The sequence below is a fragment of the Octopus bimaculoides genome, chromosome 13 (assembly GCF_001194135.2).
Source record: "Octopus bimaculoides isolate UCB-OBI-ISO-001 chromosome 13, ASM119413v2, whole genome shotgun sequence".
Classification (NCBI taxonomy): Eukaryota; Metazoa; Mollusca; class Cephalopoda; order Octopoda; family Octopodidae; genus Octopus; species Octopus bimaculoides.
This window is the reverse complement of record NC_068993.1, coordinates 732,013-757,852: the sequence shown is the minus strand read 5'-3', so window position 1 is coordinate 757,852 and position 25,840 is coordinate 732,013. Positions and strand designations below refer to the sequence as shown.

At 35.3% G+C, this 25,840-nt stretch overlaps 1 protein-coding gene across 6 annotated transcripts in view; it reads right to left on the bottom strand.

The window, feature by feature from the left end:
- The window catches only part of LOC106871439 (neurocalcin homolog), a 41,586-nt gene extending 22,221 nt beyond the window's left edge, over positions 1-19,365 (bottom strand). For 2 of the 6 annotated variants that reach the window (XM_014917901.2, XM_014917905.2), the window contains exons 1-3: positions 19,088-19,228; positions 9,785-9,861; positions 3,284-3,310 (exon numbers count right to left, since the gene is read on the bottom strand). Coding sequence is in view for 1 of the 6 variants with exons in the window: in XM_014917899.2 (XP_014773385.1) it covers positions 19,088-19,321 (234 nt within the window). In the remaining 5 variants the exon portion in view is untranslated. Of the gene's footprint in view, positions 1-3,283; positions 3,311-9,784; positions 9,862-19,087 lie in introns of all 6 variants that reach the window. The other 4 variants (XM_014917900.2, XM_014917902.2, XM_014917899.2 and 1 more) reach the window with 3 other exon arrangements.
- Between the last annotated feature and the right edge of the window lie 6,475 nt (positions 19,366-25,840).

Here is a 25,840-nt window from a genome sequence, read left to right as displayed (position 1 = left end):
TAAAATCAGAAACGAGATAGAAATTAAAACCATAATTCAAATTGTTCGTTACAAATAGAAATAAATGAAGATTTTTTTTCAGTTTTTCTTCAAGTGAACAATTCTACTTACTCTTATTTTCCTCTTTGATGATAATTATTTAATATTCTACAAGAAATCTTTAGTATTTTTTAAGAAATTCATCTTACAACATCATCATCATTATCAAAACAGTGGGTGGTGTAGTGCAGGAATAAGTTTTCAGTGAATTAGGCTAACGATACAATTTCACTTTCTAATTGGAATCCTCTCACATATCACCGATGTCCCAGTGAAAAAAAAAAAAAAAAGAAAGACATGAACATCACAACTTCCTATTCTCTAAAAATATGAAGCCTTACATCTATATAAGAAATTACTTTAGCAATAATATTGATTGCAGAGAATCTTTTTGTTACATAAATCTGATCCCCATTTCTCTCATCTTACTAATGTCCCAGTAAAAGACAGGAACATCATAACTTTCTGTTTCTCTTCACCTTGAAAAATATCAAATTCCAGATCTATGTAAACCACCATCACCACCACCACCACCATCATCATCATAATTTCACACAAGAATTTTGGTTCCCATAACTGCAGCTTACTGCAGCATTAACCAAGTGAGACAGAACAGCTTTGACAGTATGATTCACCTTCAAACTCTGCTGCTGTATCAGACATCCTGTCATCTGACAGCATCACATGTTGAAGACACACATCTGGTTCTTATCACAGAGGAATTATTGAACTAGGTGTGATTTGAACTTCAATATCAAAACTTGAGATGCCAGCAAGAATCAATTGTGGCACTCTCTCTGCCTCTGTGCCAACTCCAGTGCCTCAATTAGAATTTTACAAAATCTAGGAATGTTAACACAGAGCTTTTGAACAAATTAAAACATAATTAACAGAAAAATGACAACCAATTTTAATCACAAAAACTTTATACTTCACGAAATATGAAACTGCCTTAACTATTCTAAAGAAAGTACGTACACTCAATACCCTCTTCCTGGTGAGAGGCAACTAAAGGAGTTCTGAACTGAGAGTAAACCAGTACAAGTGGTACTTGTCCATCTAATCCCCCTCTTGTTTATTATTAGAGGTCTCTGATTATAAGAGAGGAATTCAATATTGGCAGAAACTCCTGTACACCTATAACTTAGCTGCCAGCTAAATGTGCCATAGAATTCAAGAAATTCCAAATGTCAAAGCAAATTCTAAGATCAAGAGCCCTTAAAAGTAAACTTGGTAAACAAAATAGAAGACAGGACTTTATAGTCAGAATGTGGTCATGGTCAAACTACAAGAGAAGAAAAGTAAGAATTCCAACAAGTGCAGTCAATGTGAATTGTGGAGAGTGAAAAGAAGGTGAGATCTGTAGCAGGCAGAGAAGGAAGACACCAGATGGAGCAGACACACAAGAGTTGTTAACAAAGAGAACACCAGCAAAATAAAGGTGTCTAAATGCTTGGAAGCAGTTGATGGATATAACATTCCTTGGGTGACCAAATTAAGAGAAGAAGTGGGCATTCTGAGAGCATAGTAACCAGAGCAAGAAGTAATGGTGAAAAAATTGGGGGAAGCTGTTAACCTCTCTCAAAATGAAGGTCAGATTGTATGATATAGGTGTACAAAGTGCAGTGCTACATGGTAGTGAAACACAAGCCTTGAATGTGGTAGAAGTGTGACAACTGGGAGGTAAGCATGCTTCACTGGATGAACGATGTTTAGTGTGCAGGAATAACAGAATTCAAAATAGCCGAGAGAGAAAAACTGTAAGAGGAATCAGATGTAACATGCAAGAGAGGATGAAAGATGACAGTGAAGAAGTGTCAAGTGATTCATGTGGAAGGAAACTGTAGAAGAAAAAAACCAAGGAGTTCATAGGAAGCAACAGACTAATGTTTCAAGGAAATAACAGGAGACAGTAACAAGTGCAACAGAACAAGTGAAATCCACCTGATTTATGTAGGTTTAGGAAAACAGATATGTAATGACAACCACATCAAATCTATATATTCAATGACAATGTAGCCAAACAATAACACTAGATATGATGGCAATAATGACAGGAGAAACTAAACCATATATAGACTGGGTCCATCAGATCTCGTTAAACCATTCAAGCCAGGGAACATAGGTGCTAAATGGTGATATCATGACACCAAGTCTAACCAAACAACACAGCAGACATATCTATAGAGATGCACATCCTCTTAATCTTCTGGAGAAAATATCTTGAATTTGACACATGAAAGTATTCAGACATCAAGAATCATGCTAGTTGATACTATCTTAGATTTTATGTTTATGATTAATATTGCCTCAGTATTGCATCTGCTTGAATTATCAACCATTCACTGGTTATTTGAAACAGCTGTAAAGACAAGACCTGCTTCCATTATGTAAATCATATCTGCAGTTTTTCATATAAATACCTCCCTTGCATCTGTGATTGTCTGACATTCTTCTGCAATGTGTGTGTGTGATTCACACTATAAATTCTATTGAACACCTCATAATAAACAATACTTTCTAGAAATGTTACCATATTTTACCTAAATCCCACATCTCGTTTACACTTTGAAATTTTTCCTCCTAAAAAGATCGAAAACTTTTCCCTTGAAACTCAGCTTCAATATTCCATCTGGCAGGCTACAGTGACATAACTGTTTTTTTGTTTTTGTTACAGTAAAGTATTTGGTACAGCTGTATCATCATCATCAACAAATAATATCTAATTCTAATTCTTTTTTCCATATTTTCAAAGTACAGAAGACAAGAGAATTGGAGGGGGACAAAAAAAAAAGATAAAAACAAAAAATTGAAAAAAATTCAACATTCAAATATATTCATTTCTAATTAGCAATTTTGTTCCAAATTAAATTTTAGGAGGGAAAATGGAAGCTCCTCATACTTTAAATATCTTTTTTTGTTTTCCAGTTTCTACTCACACACACTCCTTCCCTCTCTCCTCTCCACCAAAAATCTTCAGAAAGAAGAAAAGACCAAAGAAAGGATTTTGAAGCTTTAACAGTAAAAACTGTCACAGTTTACACCTGGAAAGTAAATGATGTCACAGTTTACACCTGGAAAGGAAATGATGTCACCGAATATTGACAATAATAGTTCATTTTTATCACATTTCTAAAGTTTCCTTAATATGCTAATATTTATCTTACAATGATATTAGTGGTTAATTAAAGAATTTATTAAAATCAACATTTCACCTATTCATGGTAAAAATAAGATTCCTTACCTATATTCTGGAGAGATACCAATGAATCTATAAAATAAAATGTGGAATCGTAAGAAAAGTAAAATGAGAATTATTAAAATAAGATTACAATAAAATAAATCCTCAATGAACTTTAAAGTACACAAGTACAGGGTGAAGGATGACCATAGTTTAGTGTAATATAGATGGTTGTGGTGGATAGTTTTATGCCTGTGGCACCAATTGTCATAAAAGAAGGAATAGAAAAAGTAAAAAGATTGAAAACTGAATGAAAAAGATTTGCTGAAATGGTATAAATATAACATTGGGGTAGATGGGGGTGGAATAGGGGACTGAAAACTGAGAAGAGGTATAATATAACAGAGATCATGATCATTGCTATATATGCAATGTGTGTGTAATCATATATAAATGTACACACACGCCCATGTGTGCATATGCATGCGTAGAAGCTTGAAGCATTTCATTTCAAAGAGAACGGCAATGGAAATAACATTGCTGCCTCCTCCAAGGATTTGTTTATGTCCGAGAGACAGTTCCAACAGGGAATCAAAACTGACTTACAGATAGGTTTGGTGAAGAATGGTAGTAGCTGCAACAATGGTGCTTGCATATCTTTCTAAAACAAAAACCAAACCAATATTAAATATTGATTTCTAACATAGGTATGTGGTGGTGGTGGTGGCAGCGGCAGTGGTGATGGTGAGTAAAGAAACAGTCAAATATATCAACTGCAGTATTTAACTCATCACCCCATGGAAAGATGAGATATAAACTGACCTGGATCACAATCAAACTGAGAATCTACACAAAACACATTATCCTCCCCAACAAAAAACAAAATTTTGTTGGGGTGGGGTCTCAGTTAAAATCAATCCCAATATTTGACTAGAACTGTATTTCTTCACACATCCACTTCTACTAAAAGCTGAACGGTAAAGGTGGCACTGCTGGGATCGATAATTAATCAATATTAATTAACAGGGTATAACAAATGGTGATTTCATCAAAAAGGCCTTATTTATCTCTAAACTTGATCAGAACTTTAGCAAAGCTCCAAAATTTCTCAACTTTTTCTTCAAGTTCTCTCCTCAATTGAAGTTCATGCTTTAGCGATAAAAATCCTTCTTAAAACCACAAATAATCAGCCTTAATGAACTCAACAAGTCCAAACCCAGCTAATCAATAGATTTGAGTAGGGGGCTGGGTGTTCACATTGAATACAGATTTTCAATAATTTTTAATGAAAAAAAAAAATACAACTCTTTATTAAAGATGTACAGTCAGAGGTGTGGCTGTGTGGTAAGATGTCTGTTTCCCAACCACATAGCTCCCAGTTCAGTCTCACTGTGTGCCACTAAGCACAAGTGTCTTCTACTATACAAGTGTCGAAAGGCCTACCGAGGCCTTTTCATTGGATTTGGTAGATGGAAACTGAAAGAAGCCCACCGTGTATATCCCACTATAGGTGCAAGGCCGGAAATTTTGGGGGAGGGAACTAGTTGATTACATCGACACCAATACTCAACAGGTACTCGTTCCCCCAACCCCAAAAAGATGAAAGTCAACCTTGGTGCAATTTGAACTCAAGACATAAAAATGGAAGAAATGCTGTTAAGCATTTTATCCAGTGTGCTAAAGATTCTGCCAGTTTTTGCTATCTTAAGGCCTCTGTGCGTGCGTGCGTGCGTGCGTGCGTGCGTGCGTGCGTGCGTGCGTGCGTGCGTGCGTGCGTGCGTGCGTGCGTGCGTGCGTGCGTGCGTGCGTGTGTGTGTGTGTGTGTGGATATCACATGACAGGGAAGATTTGAAGTCATTATTTCAATATCCACTTTCATATGCTTGCATGAGTCAGGTAAATTCCACCAGGCAGGTTTTTGTACGGCTGGATGCCCTTCTTGTCATCAACCTTCACTAGGTTCCAGGTAAGATTTTCCCTTTGACCAGACATTTTCATGAAAGATAGGAAATGAATGATATTGCTTGAATGACAGTTTACAACTATCACGTGATGCCAAAACAAGGAAAAACACACATACACACACAAAGCTTCTTTTAGTTTCCATTTACCAAATTCACTCACAAGGTCATCATGGAAGTATTGCAGAAGACACAGGCATTAAATGGGAAATATTTGTAAAATAAGAAGAGTGATCTTTTGGAAGTGTAATATTGTATGGAGCACCAACTGAGATAGGGTTAAAGTATGAATGGAAGAGAGACGACTTCTCTGGGATGGACAGTCAATAAGTACTGTATCAGGTACTATCAATTGATGATATAATGGGTGAAGAAGAGCAAAGAATATGGGAAGAAATGAATGTGAGGATGGTGGGTCTGCAAACAGATGAGATGGTGTAAAGCAGACAAATCTAAGGCTGAAGAAAATAACAGGTATTTAACAAAGTGAAATTGTGTTTTGACAGAAAATTTTCAAGGTCATAACTGGTTCCCAATGTTCAATGGAAACGGCCAACATGGGAACCATTTCTAAGTGGACACGAGAGCTGCTAGAAATAGAAGCTAAATCTCCCCTAAATCACACCCTTTTTTCTTCTTCACTTTCCAAGATGTCCAAGACTGAATGGAGGAGGGTACTGCCAAACCAAATACCTGACCCTAATATATAAAACAGAATGGACCCCGCAAAAGACACTGAAGGTGTTAAACCAGGCAAGAGATTGTGGATACATTAAATAATGCACTCCTAGATATATTATGCCTGAATAGGAAATAGGATTGTCACTGGTAGGTTTGCCTGACCAACACAGGCCTGGGGTTAAAAAAAATATTCCAGAATTGAAGCAACAGTAAACTGTTTATGGAGAAAAATCTTTCTATAGCATCAGTATTTATAAAAATCACATCCACAAAACCTTATGAACAACAGAGTTCCTATATGACCATTCAAATTGCTGGTTATAGCAGCTAAATCACCTTCCAATCATACCCTAACATTTTAAGAAAGGACACAGGATAACATGGTCCTAGATACTTTGTCTAAAAAACAGATGTTTTATAAAAAAGCAGGCTGGTCACTACAGAATGCTTTTGATCATAGGTTTGTCTGCTGGATAAAGTCTGACTCAGGGCTAAAACAGCAACAATATTTATCCAACTTCATAAACACGCATTATATAAATTCTGCCCGACCCAAACAAACATGGAAAAGTGGACATCAAAATGATGATGATGGTGATGATGATCTACAGAATGTTAAATAGTGTATATAATGCAAGAAATTTAATACAAAACATCAAAGTCAAAAGTGGGGGAGGATAAATTACTGGTTTTTAGGTACAAAACATGGCAGGGTGATGGTGGTGGTGACATTATATTGTACTGGAGTAAGTAGACTGCAGAGAGAAAATTCAGAGGTATTTTCTGAAAATGTCCCGTGAAAAAAGGTAGTTATTGCAATGTTTCTATCGTCATCGTTGGCTGTGTAATTACAAAAGTAATTAATAAGCTATACACTTTCACACTGAAAGTGTTTCCAATAATTCATTAAACATATATTGGAGGGGGGGGGGAAGAGGGGGGAAAAAAGAAGACCAGAAATGGTATTCATTAAGAATGCATCCAAGTGAACATTATTATTATTCATGTATTTTCCAGTAGGCTGCCTGCCTAAGTAATGGCTTTAATTACATCACTGATCACTGACCTTGACAGCATTGACGATGTTGTTCTAGATATGATAAGCTCAGGAAATCAGTCAAATACAAAAAGATAAAAAACTACATATTGTTAATCAACAATTCCCTGTCACAAAAGAATCCTACCAGAGGGAACCATTTCTTAACAAGGTCTCACCCAAGGAACAAATCCAGAAACAAAGGTTTAGGACTAAAATCTTTTCATCTTAAGAAGCCCTGATCCTAGAAACAGAATGTTCAGGGATTGAACTTACACTTCAAATTCATCTTAATGCCTGCTCCAAGTTGTAGGCAATGGTTCTGCAGAGAGACAAGTAGGCTTCTGAAGGGCATCAGATAATTTCAGATTAAGGAGTTTCTTGGCTATTCAGTTCCATGTGAAACCTCATTCCCAAACCAACTGAAGATGGTCAGCAGCTTTTTGAAGCCATTTCCCCAAAATGCATTGGATTCTTGTGATTATATTCATTTCAGGGTTAAGCTTCTGGTGTGGCTTGATGGTAAGAGTGTTCAGTTCAAAATCATAATGTCATGTGTTCAATTCCTGAACCAGGTGGCATGTTATGTCCTTAGGAAAGGCACTTCACATTGCTTCAGTTGACTCAGCTGAATGTTGGTGTAGCTCTGTCTCTCTTCAATTTTAACATCATTGATGTGCTGCTAGGTCAAAGAGTGGGAGATTTGAGAGGGTGACTATGTCTGCTCATGATTCCACAGGCACCGAACACAATTAGTGAAAGCATGGTACAGGTTACCAAACCATACTTGTTTGTAGGTAGTGAATAACTCAACAAGACTGCCATTCTAGACACTAATGGACCATAATGTGAAGTTAAGGGATTGCCATATTAACTTAATATGGCCGAGTGGCATATCAATAAAAAAAAAAAAGGGACTTTAGTTTCCAGTTTACTCATTTCTACATTTAACCCTCCAGTTCCAAATGTTTCCTTGATATTTCCATTCACTTAACTGTGTTGTAGTAGTTGTTGTTTAACCCTAGGTCAGTCGTGATTGAGAAGAACCATGATCATAGCTACCATATTCTATGGCATGTGGGATGCACTTTTTTCCCCCAAAAATATATTTCAAGAAAAAAAAAAAGGAAAAAAATCACCCCAGTCCTAAATGCAATGCTGAGCCTCTATTTACCTGATTTAATGCACTAAGAATCTTTTCTTTTTCTTTTTTCCTGAACAGCAGAAATGGAGGAGCATCTAATATATCCATGTATCAAATACAGTTGAGCTGTGGCCAAACACTTGGACTTCAATAGGATTGTGATTTGAGGACATTTTGGTTGCTACTTTCGCAGGTTGTGTAATCACACAGAATCCTGCCTCATTTATTCGTTAGGCAACTATTAAATCATTCTTGTTTGTCTCTCTATCAATAAATATATTTATCACACGTTGTATCCTGTTAGTTTACATCGATAGCATAGCCTCGAAACCAGAATGCAGCATCGTACCTGTTGTTGTTTGTCTCCTAGATACCAGCTTTATTGGTCTTTCTGTAGAAGATGGCTTCCCCATTTTGCTCTGGTTACTGTTTCTAGGTGGTTAATGAAAGGTGACTGTGTCTTTTATGATATTTCTCTATGTCCGATGCTTTCTGCACGCTATGCATCTCCAGAGATGCCGAGTCAGCAGCTGGAAACTCATTATATTTTACATTAGTAAACGATACAGACAAAGCAAAGCAAAGGTAATTTTGTAAAACTTGTCCAGCCCTTGGAGAAGTGGACTTTGATGATGATGATGATTGAATCGGTAAGCAATTGTATTATAATAGAACGAATCATTGATTAATGGAACCAATAAAACAACCCTATGGTCATGACTAATTGGAAAGAAGGATATTGTAGTAAATACTTCAGCTGTACAATTTAAATACTGACAGACAAGACAAGCTGGTTTCCAAGCAGGTTCTTCTTTCAATGACTGCCTTGCAACAACTGGAAATACTTTTAATAGATTATCATCGGATGATCTTGGATCAAGTGTAATACAGCAGAGAAAAATCAGACATCCAGCAGTAAACACCTTCAGAGCTAATCTAAAATTAATGCCTTCTATATTATTATTATTATTATCATCAGTGTTGTGGACTGACAAAATTGTTAGTGTATTGAAAAAAAAAATACTTTATGGTAATTTTTCCTGGTTTTTTACATTCTGAGTTCAAATCCTTTTGATGTCAATTTTGTGTCTCATCTTCTGGGGTTGATGAAATAAAATATTAATCAAGTACTGAGATTGATGTAAATGGCAAATCCCCTCTCCTCAGAAATTGCTGGCCTTGTACCTAAATTGAAAGCAGTTACTACAATTATTCATCATCATTTAACATGTTTTCCATGCTGGCATGGGTCGGACCACTGGCATTATTATTATTATTATCACTATGATGATAATGACGACAACAGACTGGCAAAATCATTTGAACGTCCGGAAAATGTCTTGTAATATTTGCTCTCCACATGTTATTATGTTCATAATAAATTTGACAAAAAGACTATTTAAAATATTCCAGAACTAAATCAGATATTGTTAATAAAAAAAAAATGATTAGTAATAAAGAAGAAAACACTTTTTGTATGAGATTAAAGAATTTGTAAGAATATATTCTGTCAATATCATTAAATGCTTGTACAAGGAAACAGAGCAAAACAAAGCCAAAACTGCTTCAATAATTCTGGAAGAATTTTTAAATACAAGAGATTTTCTGAGTACAAAACATTATGAGTGCCACTTGGCTTGGCCCTTAAACCTTTCATTTTTAGGTCATTTGAGCACTTCTTTGTGAAGTGTGTCGAAGACCAAAACAAATTGGCAGAAGCTCTTCTCAAAGTAGATACTTACAGCATCGGTTTCTCTACTGAATCATTCAAAAATAGTCTTTCAGTTTAGTGTTAATCAAGCTTAATGTTGCTGCGTTTCTAAAAATATAAATAAAAGTGATTCAGTGCCACTCTCTGATTCTCTAAGCAGAAAATTCCTCTTAAATTGACATGCAGCTAGACATATTTAACACTTCTAAAATATTTCTTCAACTTGGAACAGATTTCTGATAATCAATTTTTATTCTTTTCCAAGTAGAAGACATAAACCGACGTACGAGTGAATTTCTTCAGGGAAGAAAAAAAAAAAAGAGAGAGAGAATCGTTCGAGCATCAGACAAAATGCTTCAGAGCATTTCTTCCGGTTCATTACATTTTGAGTTCAAATCCTACCAAGGTCAACTTTGCTTTTCATTTTTGACTAAGACAAAAAGTAGGAGTCAAATACTGGGTCAAAATAATCAACTAACCCTTTCCCCCTCAACAATTACTGACCTTGTCCCTAAACTTGAAACTTATTATTATCATTAAGGTAACGAGCTGGCAGAATCCTAGCCATACCAGACGAAATACTTGGGAGCATTTCTTCAAATTCCACTGAGGAGGGGGAGGGTCAATGAAATAATTACCAGTGGAACACTGAAGTTGATGTAATCAACTTATCCCTTCCCTTCAAAATTTCAGGCCTTGTGCCCACAAGAATTGACAGAATTGTTAGAGTGGTGTATGAAATAATTCTTTGCAGTATTTATTCCAGCCCCTTGCATTCTAAGTTCAAATCCTACCTACATCCTTTGAGGGTCAATCAAATAAAAAAAACCAACAATGGGACTGTGGGTTGGCAGAATTGGTGTAGAGTATCAGACAGGTTATTCAGGGACGTTTGTTCTGAGCCTGTGCATTTTGAGTTCAAATCCCACTGTGTCCTCCTTGGGTGATAGACAATCCTTGGACCAGTTTAACATCATCCCTCAACACACTCTAGGCACCTTTAGTAGGGTTTACATCCTTGCAAGCACCCAAGTCAGGTCTACTGCCCCTCTCCCCCTCTCTCCCGTTTTTGAGGCCCTAAAAAATGTCATGCCTTGCCTTTCTCCAATGGCTTACAATATTTTAGGGTTCCACCAGTTGTTGACAAAGCCACAAATGACATAAGGAGAGATCCTCAAAGATGAAGCCCCTGTTAAATGCAATTAGGGGTCAGATGTTTCTCCTAAATGAGTAACAACATCGCCTGTCCACTCTTTATCTCATCAATTTAACGAACATAGAGACAGAAATGGTAAAAGGTGAGATAAAGAGAGAGGACAAAGTGTTCATCCCCACCCCACCCCACTCCCTCCAAAAAGTAAATGAAAAGTGGTCGACCTAATTAGAATGAATTAGAAGATAAGACTGACGAGGGAGTGGCAGGCAGTTTTGATGGTTCTATGGAGGAATTACATAAAGCTTGCTTAATAAATAAGAATTATTCTTTAATAAATTAGCCACAATCACTTGAAGACTAATTATGGTGATAACGATGGGTGGGGGGAGGGGATTGTGACAGAAAGTTAATGGTTAAATCAATGGACAAGAATTTATTGAAACAGTTAACAAGTGGGATTGGGGTGAGGTATATGGTGAGAGATGCACTTTACAGAGAGTGTGGATGGAGGAGGATATAAGGGTGTAAGGTGTATGAATAGAAAAGGGGATCTGTAAAAGAGACAGTTGTGTTGTCTACAGCAGCAAATCTGCAAAGGTTCAAATAGCACCAAATATATTTAATGAGCTAAAAACAAAAAAAAAACTAAAAAGTTATTAGAGATGACAAGAAGTTGGTTTGAGATTGAAGCATTGTCCGCAGAGAACAGCAAGGAATGTACATAAATATTTTACATGGCTCTGTGGTTAACACATTTACTCGTCAATCATAAGGTTCTGGGTTCAATTCCTCAGCACAACAGCTGGGTGTGATTCTTCAACCCTAACCTTGAGTATCAGTGGAATTCAGTAAATGGAAACTGGGAAGAAGCTCATCATCTGTGTTTATATATATATATATATATATTTGTTATGAACAAAGCTTTGGCCTAGTTCCAGATGACCAATGCAGTTTCTATTACTGAGAAGGTAAAAATCACACTAAAACACCATGTCTGGTTGTCTGCCAACATTGTTTGCAGTTTGGCTCAATGGGGTTGTTTTTATACACTTGAAGTTGATGTCTCTAGAGAATTTTTTCTCAGAGACAAAATCCTGCAGCAAGTGCTTCAGGAAAACATTAAAAATTAATGCACACATCTTCATTCTGTTCCTGCTTTGTGAGCTTACACACCCACACACACACACACGTGTGTAGTTTGAGTTGTGTGATCTTCAAAGTGATCAATACAATTGAAATCAAGAAGCAAAACTAGAATCTAAGTAAAAGACACCAACTCAGCAACATGCCTCCATTTCTCTTGAAAATGGAGTCTTAACTCCAAAATATTGAAATAATGTCAAGTGGAAGCTGTTAATCTGTCTTCCTTACTGCAGTTTTTCACTCCTTATTTCAATTTGCACCTTAGACATTTTTGAACGCACACACACATCATCATCATTTTTAGGCCTACTTTTCCATGCTTGCCCGAATCAGACAAAATTTATCAAAGCAGATTTCCTATTGCTGGATGCCATTCCTCTCACAAACTTCACCCGTTTCCAAGTAAGCTCATATTTTCCCATGGTTGGTCATCTTTACAAAAAAAAAGATTGGAAGTGAACGACAACATTTCAATGACAATGACACTTGTTTGCATCTAACATGTGATGTGAAGACACACACACCCACCCATGCACACATATACGTTACAAATATATACATGTATACAACAGACTTCTTTCAATTTCCACCTACCAAATCCACTCACAAGGGACTGGCTGGCCCAAGGATTATAGGAGACACTTTGCCAAAGTGTCATGTTGTGAGACTGAACTTGAAATCATGTGGTTGGGAAACATACTTCTTAAACACACAGCCATGCTCTTTGAAAATCTGTGAGAAAACTAGAAAACTGGTGGACTTCAAATGAAATTGCTGGAGATATTTGTTCTGCATTGGATTCAGACAGTCCCCTATGCCTTGAGATCTGCCAATTACAAGGACACTGTCATTCGCCAATTGCAATGTTCAATTTCAATAAAATAAAACCAGGAATACTTAGAGAGGAACAAAAATAGCAAGAAGGATACCAATAAGATTAGAGAAAGGACAAGGAAAAAGATTATCGAATGATAAAAAAAGAAATGGAAAGACTCCAGACCATTAGTTCCATTTGTTGGGAGAAAAAAAAAGAATTTGGTTGGAATAAAGGAGTTAACCAGCTACATGCAAGTAGAAAGATTAAGAATTTAGATTAAGTGGGGATTAATTAGATTAAAAAGACAATGTCGAGTTAAGGTATTTATGAAGTTGTTGCCTTTGCATAATTTTGCATCTGCAGGCCTGGTTGTGTGGTTAACAATCTCACTTTGCAACCATGAGCTTCTGGGTTCAGCCTCAATGAGTGGCACCTTGGACACCTGCTACTACAGTCCTGAGCTGACCAATTCCTCATGAATGAATTTGGTTGACAGAAAATGTGAGGAAACCTGTTGTATGGGTCCACTGGTCTTTGTCCACCCCCACCCCATCACTTGACAAACCAACCCTGGTTTGTTTATGTCCCTGTAACTTAGTGGCTCAGTAAAAGAGACCAATAGAATAAGTACCAGACTTAAAAAGAGAAAAGTACTGGGGTCAATTTGACAAAGACCCTTCAAGGTGGCATCATAGCATGGCCACACTCCAATGACTGAAACAGGTAAAAGATAATAGATTGCAAAGGTAAGTATAATCTATGGGTCTGAGGACACAGCATAGCCAAATGGTTAGGAAGTTTCTTTTGCAATCACTAGGCTCCAAGTTTAATCCTAGAAGGTAACTGGTGGGGTTAGGGGTCCTTTTATCCATGCCACTGGTTGACCCAAGTTTTACGAGTGAATAGAGGGAAATTGTGGCAAAACCCATCAGATGGGATAGACCTGTAATATAAAGGACCAGCCTTGTTCTACTGATTCTACCTGAGAATTCGGTTAAGGGTAGACCTGAGAGATACCCAGCCATTCATGTGATAATTTATGGCAAAAACTTGTTGATGAAACAAATGAATATCCGTCATTGAAACTTTGCATTTTTATCACTTCTGTTAATGGGGATTGAATGAAGGTGTATATAGAAGAGACCAAAAAAAAAGGTTATAATGCAGGGAAAGAGTAAATAAAGTGATATTTGAATTAATGGGGAATAAATACTAAAAGTGGTTGACATTAGAAAAGTGTAATAAGAACACCATTATGGAAATATTGTGTTAAGTGAGGTACCTGCCCACAAATATATAATTACATCATTGTGCCATAATGGACAGGGAAGGGTGCAGGGTACAAGGGTTGACAACAGGGACTCACAACTAAAATATACTGGTTAATGATAATAATTAACACTAATTAAAATAGCAGTGACGACAGGTGTACAGAAGATGAGGTTAATCAAGTTGATAAACTATTCTAGTAATAACTCATAGAACACGTTAGTAATTAGAATATGTTTAGTTCAACAGGTATAAAGGTAGATCAATAATTTATGAATGGTGCAAGTAATTGATGTAAAAATGTGTAATGTCACTGAATGCAGAGTCAGAATGAACAAACATTGCCAGTTGTTGTATCAATAGATCCTGTAGACATATAGCCTCAAACCAAACAGCTTGGATTAAAGCCAGGATTCAGTTTGAAAAGGAGATGAACCAATAACTGCTGTTCACAAAAACCTGTAGAAGTTTGTAGAAATATCAGGTGTTGACAATTGAGGAATTGTCTTGAGAAAATGAGCAAATATCAGACATGGTACTTCATAATGTTAGTAAAACTTAGGGAATGGAAATGGTAGTTAACCCCGAGAAAGTATGTAATAGAGAGGTGAAGAATCATTCAGGCAGAGAGAGACAATCATGGGGGCGGTGGATTAGATTCAATCGACAAAATTTTAAAGTTACATCAAATCTAACCTGATTAAACTTGCTAAACTAGAAAGTATCGCACACACACACACACACTATAAACACACACTTTTAAAGCTTCAAACTTCTGAGATTTCACATTCTGCATCAATAGCTTTGGTTTCAGACAGAAATCTTTTAAGATGAGGATTAAAATTGCTAAATTTACTCAGAAATTCAAAGACAACCAACAAAACAATTTTAAATCAATTATCCTTGTATACCAATTATGTTTCTTCCAGAGGTAAACAACCAAAAGTCAATCTAGCAGAATTTTGCCTTTGAAAATTGTTAAACCATTCAATTGATGAGGATGAATTTCTCAGCCCAGTCTAGAACACACCATCCTTTTTCTCCACATGAGAGAGAAGTAAGGTTAGAGAAAGGTAAGAATTATAATTTTTAAAAATATGTTTCAATTCTAAAGATGCCAAAGAAATTGAAATCAGAATTCAATGCAAAAATGACATATTTTGGTATTTCCATTTAAAGTCAGCCGAAATTCTAGTTTTCCGTTCACAAACTAGATTTTTCCTTTCCAATCAGGTAACATTTAAAGCAATCACGTGTGAAAACATACAGCAGCAATAAAACTTCAATACCTCATTCTGACAATTCACTTCTTCACCAATTTATAAATTGATTCAACTAAATTAACCTTGAATTCTACAATAGCTCCTCGAAATTATTTAAATTATAAGAGATGCTGCATGGCTGTAGTCTTAGAACGAGTAGAAAGCTTATTTAGTTGAAAAGCTCGCCTAATTGGAACAGTTATTCCATCTTCAAACATCAAGCCAGTTGTCTTTTGACTGCAATGACACCAGAATATCATTTACAGCGAGCAGAAAACAAATCTATTTTCAGCAATAGTCTTTCGAAATAGCTGAACCATATTCTCAAATCTATTTTCTAGGATTACTAAAAGGTATTTTTTAATACGACAAATAGCAATTCCATTCTTTAATTTTCCAGATACAAGCAAATCTCTACCCGTTCGTCTTTCCCTGCTTCTAAGTACATAATGCAGAATAACATTGAATAAATATTTAAAATCAACAAGCTCGTCGAATGCAGCCAAAATTTGTAGGGTCTTTTTTTTTTCTACAGAATTTAAAATCGTTTCTTTGAATGAAAGAACGGAGAAAACAAAGGAAATTCTCTTTTAAAAATATATAATAAACACATTAATATATTTATTTTTCCCAATGAATCGAGAGACGAGGAATAAAAGCTACGCTTTGTAGGTTTCTTTCGAGGAATTATTAAATAAAGAGGCAATAATTTCACACACACACACACACACACAGCATGGGCCATTGAACAAATTTGATGTTCGTTCATTTGGCAAATAGCTGTAGACGATGATGATAATGATGACGATGATGAAGCAGGTGGTTGCGAAAACAATTGCGGTCAAATTATTAACAAAATCTTTGATGTTAAAAACTTGAGGGGAACGAATTCCTATGAAATTGCTTAAGTCATTTTTGGAAACAAAATATGTTGTGAATGGAATTAGTATTTGTGTAATGAATAAATTAGAGATGATGAACTAAATTTAGAGTACTCTCTGGACAACCCAATATAAACCTAATTAAACTCAACGAAACAGTTGTCACTATTTCTTTAATATTACTTTTACCTGTTCAATTCATAATTTTTTTTTTCTTATCAACAATTAGTCGTTTGAATATAAAAATTCATTTTAAATACACACAGAAAAAAATTACGAAAAGCTGTTTTTATGGCGAGTTTCCCTCCTCCAGAAAATTATGAATGATTCTACTGCAAGAAACTTGTTTATATTATTGTGGAAGGAATCAATGAAGTTGTGGTGGTGGGCAGTGACCAGTGTATTTGAGGCAGTGGTTATTATGCTGGTGGTTATAGAGATTATCTGGGTTACACTACCCAGATATTAACACTTTGGCCAAAAGGCAGCACTAAGCATCATCACTAAACATGCAATGGTATCAATTTCCATTACTTCTCTTCGCAATCATTCGATTCCTTTTTACCAAATATAGAATTAACATCGAAATAATAGCAAAAAATAATACGACTTGCAAATTAAAAAATATATTCACAATTAATTTAAAATTTAAAAACAAACATTTAAAAATAAATATAAACAAATTAAAAGTTGGAAACAGAAAAATAAAAAGTGTTTTTTTTTTCTTCAATAAAAATTGATTTGTTGAAAGTAAAACATTTTCGGGTTTTTTTATGTCACAATATTAAATGGCGATTAGAAAAGTTATTTTATCTGTAAATCAAGAAAAAAACACACACACACACATATTATGGTTTGGGTTGTAAGAGAGAGAGAGAGAGAGAAGCACAATAGAAAAAAAAAATTCTCCCAAATAATGTTCAATATGGTAAATAGGAAAAAGTGATTTCTTAATTGATAAAACCTAAATACGTTTAGTAATGGTAGGCAAGTGGTTTGATCAGACAGATCTGGTGTTTTTATTGACACACTTTACACACTCACACACCTATTATATACACACACTTCTACATATCCGCACACCTATATGTATGTATCGATTGCTGGATAAGGTATAACACCAAGTACAAATTAAAACCATCATAAAGACACTAACAACAATAAAACCAATATTCACAAACCAAAGCAGCTCCTACAGCTTTCACTGTTCATTTACTTGTAATTTTTTTATTATTATTGTTGTTGTGGTGGTGGTTGTTGTGGTGGTGGTGGTGGTGGTGATGGTCTTTCTTTTTTCCCCCCTTTTTTTCACTTATTTGTTATTCTTGTAAGATCAATAAATACCATTTCGTATAGGAAACCAGTTTATGGCTCGAAATGTTCACTCTTGTGTAAAACAGTTATTTTCTCTTACCTTTCAGGTTCAGTTTAATTTTCGCCAAATTATCAAAAATAACACGAATTTCTATTATTTGCTTAGGTGAAATAATATATATCTACAGCTTTACAGGATCAATATTTCAACCAGTTTCTCTACAGACATCATTTCAATTCAGTTGTATAAGAATTTGGTCTGTTTTGCTAGAGAAGATTCACCCAGAGAAGAGAGAAAATAACAAAGTGACAAATGCTTCTTTCTATTAAAGATCTGAGGAATCAACGACTGGAAGTAATATTAAAATGTGTCTGAAAGGCTTTACTTTGACATTAAAGTCGATGCCAACATCTGTAGAAATGGTGAAACATAGAAAGGTAGGAGTTTATTTAGGAAGGATGTGTGTACGAGGAAGAAATCATTAATTAAAAGCCAGGAAATGAAATGTAAATATCAGTGATTAACAATGGACCTAGATTTTAATTGTGCTTTTCACACGACGTAGCGTGGCGATTAAGACTGAAAGTTTCCCGAGACTTGAAAGAATTTCAGAGAAATTTATTAAAAGGAATCTTAAAGAAAATCTATTGACACCCAAACAGCATGGTGAAACAATTGTGTCAGAAGAAATTAAAGCTTCCTTCTTTTTTCTTTTTAATATTTTCCACGGTGTTACAGGAGTTAAATATATGACTAAAATATTAATATTATATAAAATATAAATTAATGTCAGATAAATAAAATTAAATATTAACCTTATATAAATTGTTATATAAACCATTTTATGTGGGAAGGTAAAACATATATTAAAGACAGAAGAACAAATAAAAACGTTGCAGTGACTTCGAAGTTTCACCAAAGGTTAACTTACAATATCTTTCTAATTAATTAATTAAAAAATAGATATTAAAAACAGCAAAAAAAATAAAACAATTAGAATGTATCAATTATCGAAGACTGAAATCATTAGGAAAATAAAAGGAAAAAAAAAAATCAAACGATTTCTCTTACAACTTTCCTTTTTTTTTTTTCCTTTCTAGATTTCCTAACATTTTATATTTGAGGTTTTAATTAGTTTTATATTGATAAATATTGTCTTCTCTCTTTTATTTACTGTCCGTGTCTCTGTGGTCGTGTTTTCAGCCAGTGATGGCCATTCGTGGTTGGAACAATGCGCAACAGTGCATCAATGCAACAGAGGAGGGCACCAGCACCATGCCAACAACATCGAATACTACCACCTTGGCACGAAATCAATTTCATTCCTTTATATAACACACACACACACACACATATAAATATACGTGTGTGTGTCTGTATAAATATATATCTATCGAAGCTGCTGTGTCGTGTTTGTCGCCAAAATCTGTTAATGAGAGTGGGGGTGGAAAAGAAGGACGGAAAAAAAAAAACAAGCACTCTGCTACTCACCAAAGAATTGTAGTCGAAAGAACGATAGAAATAGTGATCCGTAAAACGGTTCGAAATATGTGAAAGTTGTGCAGTGAACCAACTGCGACTACTGGCTGCCACTGAAGTAAGAAGAGAATGTGTTGGCCTCCTGCATCTGTCCAAGTGAGCCGCCGCCGCCTCCACCGCACTACACTGCAACAACAGGAAGCTGGCACAGCGAACGTTCGAGATTGTAATGGGCGGCGAGAACATTCACACACAAAATAATTGTCAAGTTCCGAACATTTCTACTCGAAACAATAACGTTACTGCCGGAAATAGCCGAACGGTTCGTAGTCAGTGACTGCAGAAAAACAAATAAAAAACGAAAATGTCCAACAAAATATTTTTCTTCAATGAATTTAAACAGCTTCGTTTAACAGAAAAATCTTTTTAAACATTTCATTCCGAAATTGGGCGGCACTTTCAAACGATTTATGGCTATTTTATTGAACATGACAATTTTTACTAGATTAATATTTTCCCCCGGTTACACTTAGCGCTATTTGATGCCGTTGTCATGGTGATTGCGCGCACTAGACGTCATGTATTGTTTTCAGCTTTTGTCTCTCTCTTTCTCTCTATCATAACTAAATAAGGAGAATTAATAACTACTTCTAACGTAATTCAAATATTAAATTACCAATTCTACATGTTTTTAATCCACAAAACCTATAGTGTTTCTTATTTTACCTCTTAAAACTAAATCATGACGACCTGTAGGAGGGAGGAGGGGAATGATTAAGTAATGCTGACACTGGGAGAGTCTCTTCACCATATCACTGAACGACTATCGAATAAAATCATTTAAGATCAACCGTGTAAACATTAGGTGGATGTTAATTGTAGATACAGTGCGTGCGTGTGTGTGAGTGTTTGTGTGTGACGCCTTAATTAAAGACAAGTAAAAAATAAATAAAAAATATTGCCAAACTAGTTTACAAGTTTATAATCGCGTTCTGAATCCAAGGAAACTACTTTACGCGATATCCACATTACAATCTGTAGAGTTTAGATCATTTATATATTTTGTAAAACGAGGAAGCTGTTTATTCGCTTTGAATATTAGAGTTAAGCCTAAAGAAAACATGAAAGTGTGTGTGTGTGTGTGGTGTAGTCTATAGTGATAGGAATAGATTTGAAAAAATAAGCGTACTCTAAGGTCCATGAAGTTGAAGTACCCACGTTAGCTGAAAAGAAAGGAAGCATCCTGCCCTGCCCACCCGCCTACTACCCTGTTTTATCTCTAAACACACATACACAATCATCATCATCATCATCATCATTGAACGTCCATTGTCCATGCTGGTATGGGTTGGACGGTTTGACCAGGGGCTGGCAAGCTGGGGAGATGCACCAGGCTTCAGTCTGATTTGGCAGGGTTTCTATGGCTGGATGCCCTTCCTAATGCCAACCACTCCGAGAGTGTGGACTGGGTGCTTTTATGTGCCATTGGCACAAGTGCTTTTATGTGGGCCCACACAGGCACTTTTATGTGACACTACATGGGCACTTTTATGTAGCACCTGTGCAGTGGCACGTATATATAATTTAAAACAATTTGATTTGGCCCAATGCAACTTGAGGTTCTGTATGCTCGTCACAGGAACCAAACACATCAGGCTGAACCCGATGTGTTCGGTTCCTGTGATGAGCCAACAAAAGCTTCAGTTGCACGGAGCCGAATCAAACTGTTCTAAATTATATAAACATATGTAACTCCTATTAAATGTGTTGAGTGCCTCTTTCTTTCATTTGTCCACTCACCCTTATACACACACACACACACACACACACACTAAATGGTACTTGTTTTAGCAAAGAATGTACAATCATACTAATGTAGAATACATAAATATTATGTTATTGTTAAAATGTTGACAATATAAAATATTTATGTTCTAAGTAAAAGAAATAATTCCATGAAGTACATTTGAAGAATTTCAGAATTACTCACAGAATTAGCATTAAAATTGGTTGATTATTCCAGAGACACATGGACACTAAATGTAACTTTCAGGTAGAGTCAGAGTGACACAGTGTGACACAGCTGGACCTTTTGATTACAATTACAGTCCATGTGACAAGCTTTGACTCAATTTTCATCTAACCAGGCTGACTCGTAAAGATTAAGTCAGCCAAATGTCAAAGTAAAAATGTTGACCCAATGAATATTTCTTGACAAAAACCATGAAAATTTGTCCAGTATTTGTTGAAGTTCTTATAAAACATAAACAATTGACTTGAATTGCAGTTTCTCTTAACTAAAACACAATCTGCCTTTGCTGCTTAGTTTTCTAGAATAATTTCAGACAGATCAATATCTGTCCTGGAAGTAGTCCCATTATCATATTTATAGTGTGAATTTTGATTTATATGGCTTAAATGTTACAACATACTGAGAATATGACCTGTTAGTTTGCATATAACGTCTCATACATATGTATGAAAATGGTTGAAGTTTGTTTCTTTGTTTCTTAAAGCCAATATTGTGTCTGTTCTTATCCAGTGCTTTTTTATTTAGATATATATTTCAAAGTCAAGCATTTTGTTCCATGCATCATAATTATAGAAAAAGCATGTTGTAATATTTACATCATTAATCAGTCATAACAAATCTGTGAACGTACAAGGTTTCAGAAAAATAAAAACATAATAATTTCTTTTTTTTTTTTTCTTGTTTATCAGAGTATCAAAGGCCTTTGTCAGGACCGTTGCAGAAGCCCCAAGATTGTGCAGACACAGAAGGAAAAGAAAGCAGAGATGTCAATTGGATTAACCCATCACTCTGTCTAACATGGCCAGTCCAACACTGTTACCTGAGTCCCAAACCCTTATTTCTCTCCACAAGGAGGTTGGTGAAATGAGGTGGAATTTCAGCTTGGAATGCAAGCAGTCACAACAAATACCACAAAACGTCTCCTCCAATATTTTACCCTTCCATCAATCCATCATGCCCACCACCACTGGCTGCTCTATTTATATCATCCCCATTAAATACAAAAAGAACTTTCAACTCAGTTACATGTAGCTATAATGCAGTTTATTGCAGTGTGATGTAACGCAAAGCTACATCTCACTGTAACAGAATAACATCACACTGTTACATGCAGTTACATCTCATTGTAACACAGTTATACCACACTGTAATTCAGTGTGTTTCAATGTGATGTAACACAGATAAATTACAGAGTAACATACAGTTACATCTCATTGTAACACAGTAACGTGTTTAGTTGATCTGTTAAAAACAGTTGTCAAGTATCCTTCAAATTACACTTTTCTCTCTTTATAATATTGGACTCATCCAACAATGTAATCATTAATACATATAGAGGTGTGATGGTCATGGCTGGAATGCATTTGATCATATCCTTCAACCTGCCACCTTAAAATATGACAAAGTGCATAATGTGATCCTAGTTACCCTGTAAATTTTCCTGTCATCATTTGTCTGCTGCATCAGGATTGGCCTGGGGCTAAAATAACAACAACAACAATGATAACAAACTGAGAAATTAACTGGCAAACAACAACAAGTGTTCCAGTTGATCTGATCAACAGAACAGCCTGCTTGTGAGATTAACATGCAAGTGGTTGAGTACTCCACAGATACATTCACTCTTAAAGTAGTTCTCAGGGAGATTCAGCATGACACAGAATGTTGTTGACAAAGATGACCCTTTGAATTACAGGTATGATTCACTGTTTCTAGTTGAGTGGACTGGAACAATATGGAATAAAGTGTCTTGCTCAAGGATACAATGTGCCACTTGAGAGTGAACTCATCACCTTACAATTATGAGCAAAATAACCGAACAACGAAGCCATGTACCTTCATATTGAAGCTGAGAGATAAAACAAATGTTACCTGTTGCCAACAGAAATGTCTTTTAAAATTGTAATTAATGAAAGGGATTCCCAGATGATTTAGCATTTTTCTATGAGATGCATCTCTATAAAATATACCAACAATTTATAAAGAATCTGTATCTACTTCATTCTTAAAGGGTAGCAATTCCAAACCTAACCATTGGATTAATTCAGTCATGTCTTGATTTATTCCAATAAAATTCCATCAATTATTTGAGAAATTCTTCAAAAATACTATCCATTTTTGAAGTTGCAGAGGAATTCTATTTGCAGTTGTTAGTTTCTGATCCACATCCCATACATTGACTTTTCTGTCCATTTCTCTCATCATTCTTCTATTAAACAGTCTTTGGTAATGTTCAACTTCCTGTTCAATTTTCTGGCTCCATTCTTCAGCTTCTTCTTTCCTGTTATTCTCTTTTTCCTTTGCTTGAAATCCATTTCTACTCTGAGACATCTGTTCTTGCCAACTTCAAGTAGTATAATTTTCTAAGTATTTCCTTTATTCCAATATTTTCTATGCATTCAATAAAGAATTTTTATATCCCCATCTGATCAGTTTTTCACAAACAATCTCTCCTCTCCGCTCAATAATTAGTGCCATCCTCTCTCCCTCAATGTTGCATATTTCCTGTGTAATATTTCTGAAATTCAGAATTAATGGCTTAGGATCAGCTGTAATGGATGATGGAATACCAATTTCTGTGAAGCTATCAATATAGTAATCGCTTTTGCCAGCTATTAAGAAGAGCTTATCGTTCACGGAGAGTCTTGTATTGTAAATGGAGTGGCAAGAACAGAACTGCTTTATATGGTTTGCACCATCACGCCCTGATTCATATTTCTAACCTCGTTAAGGTCAATTTAACCCATTATCCTATTGTGCTGAACTGTCATGGATCAGTTAGTTGCTTGTTATTATTATCAACATCATCATCATCATTATCATCATCATCATTATTATTATTATTATTATTATTATTATTATTATTATTATTATTATTATTATATCGAGTTTTGTGAATAAGGGCGTCATTGGTTCTCACTTTCTTCACATAACAATAACTGATTCATTATATTGATAACGACAAGACTGATAAGAGATTATCTGTGTAATATGGGTGGAATAAACACCACAAGATAGTTTTGCTGGTTTACGAGCAATGTCCTCTCCAATTTCTTTATCTTTCACCAAAGCACACACTCACACACACACACATGTATAGATGGGTTTCTGTACAGTTTGCAAAGCCTCTTCACAAGGTATTGATCAACCTTGTATGGTATTGTTCAGATTTGATCCTGCAGACCTATGATCATGGGGGGGGGGGCATTTTAGTTTCATGGAAGAATAGATGACCAACCAACGTTGACGAACTGCGATCCTGCCTCACATTCCTCTTTAATAAATGTTCCCTTTTTTTAAGATATTGGGGTCTGGTTGGAGAGAGATTTAGTTGCTGTTTTAAGATGGCAAAGTAACTCTGTAGAGGTCTCCACTTTGGCTTCGCACATTGATAGTGTTGTCCAAGATATACTATGCCAGGAAAACAGCACAGCTGGTGTAACTTTGTTCATAGGTTTGTTGAATTAGGGGCGGCCAAGGGTTAAATACTACCACCACTAACAACAACAACAAATACACCATGCTGCCAAAAGTTTCCCAATGTTACCAAAATTCTATGGAACCTAACGGATTTATGGTAACACTTGGTGACTTCCATATTTTTCTCTTCCATATAGATGGCATGTCAAAGTCCATTCAGATGTGTATGTGTGTGTGCACATGTAAAAGTATGGTTGTCCAGGTTGAACAAGTAGTTAAGGCAAATATTGTAATCCCAGTCGACTCAGCATGATTAACATCCATCCACCCATCCATCTCTTCACACATACATGCATACATATATATTGTGTATGTATATATATTTGTATATATACATATATATGTATGTATGTATATGTGTATGTGTGTATATATGTGTATATATATATGTATAATGTATGTATATGTGTGTGTGTATGTATATATATATATATATATATATATATATATATATATATAATTCCTACTGATATATATAATCTCTATTTTATATGTATTTCCCATCATCAAAAAAAGAAAAGAAACACACACACACATACACCCAATACCCTCTAAGGTGAAGGTTACCGCACCAAATCTGCTATTTTCTGGCCGAAGGGCTTTTAGCCAATTACTTTGAAAACAATGCAACAAGGAACAATAAATAAATAAATAAATCTCTCCAAGATGGCACTATATTGGTAATAATGAAGGGTAATCCAGAATGACCTTTTATGAGCAGGATTTTCTACAGCGTTAGTAATTGCTTGATTACTTTCCTTGTAAATATTCTCTTGTTATTCTTCATCTGAGGATATAAATACAACAGACATTTACATCAACTTATGTGATTACCTCAACAAAAAAGCAGATGTCACAGCTCATACATGCATGTATACATATACATACATACATATGTACACACGTACACACAAATACACACATACGCACACACACAAACACACACATATACACACACATACATATATTTATATGTATGTATGTATGTATGAGATTTTACGTTTCCATAGTTAATAATTAGTATCATATAATATCATGGTACATTATACATACATAAATAATGCATTGAACACATGTTAAACTTTATATACACTTCTTTTGTAGTAAGGGTCATTGAAGAACACAGGATTGTTCAGGTAAAAACTCTTCTCCAGGAGAAAGAGTAAAAATGATAATGAAATTTGTGTTGTATAGAATATATAATTACATACATAGCTATACACATATGCATATATAATTATGTATAAATATAT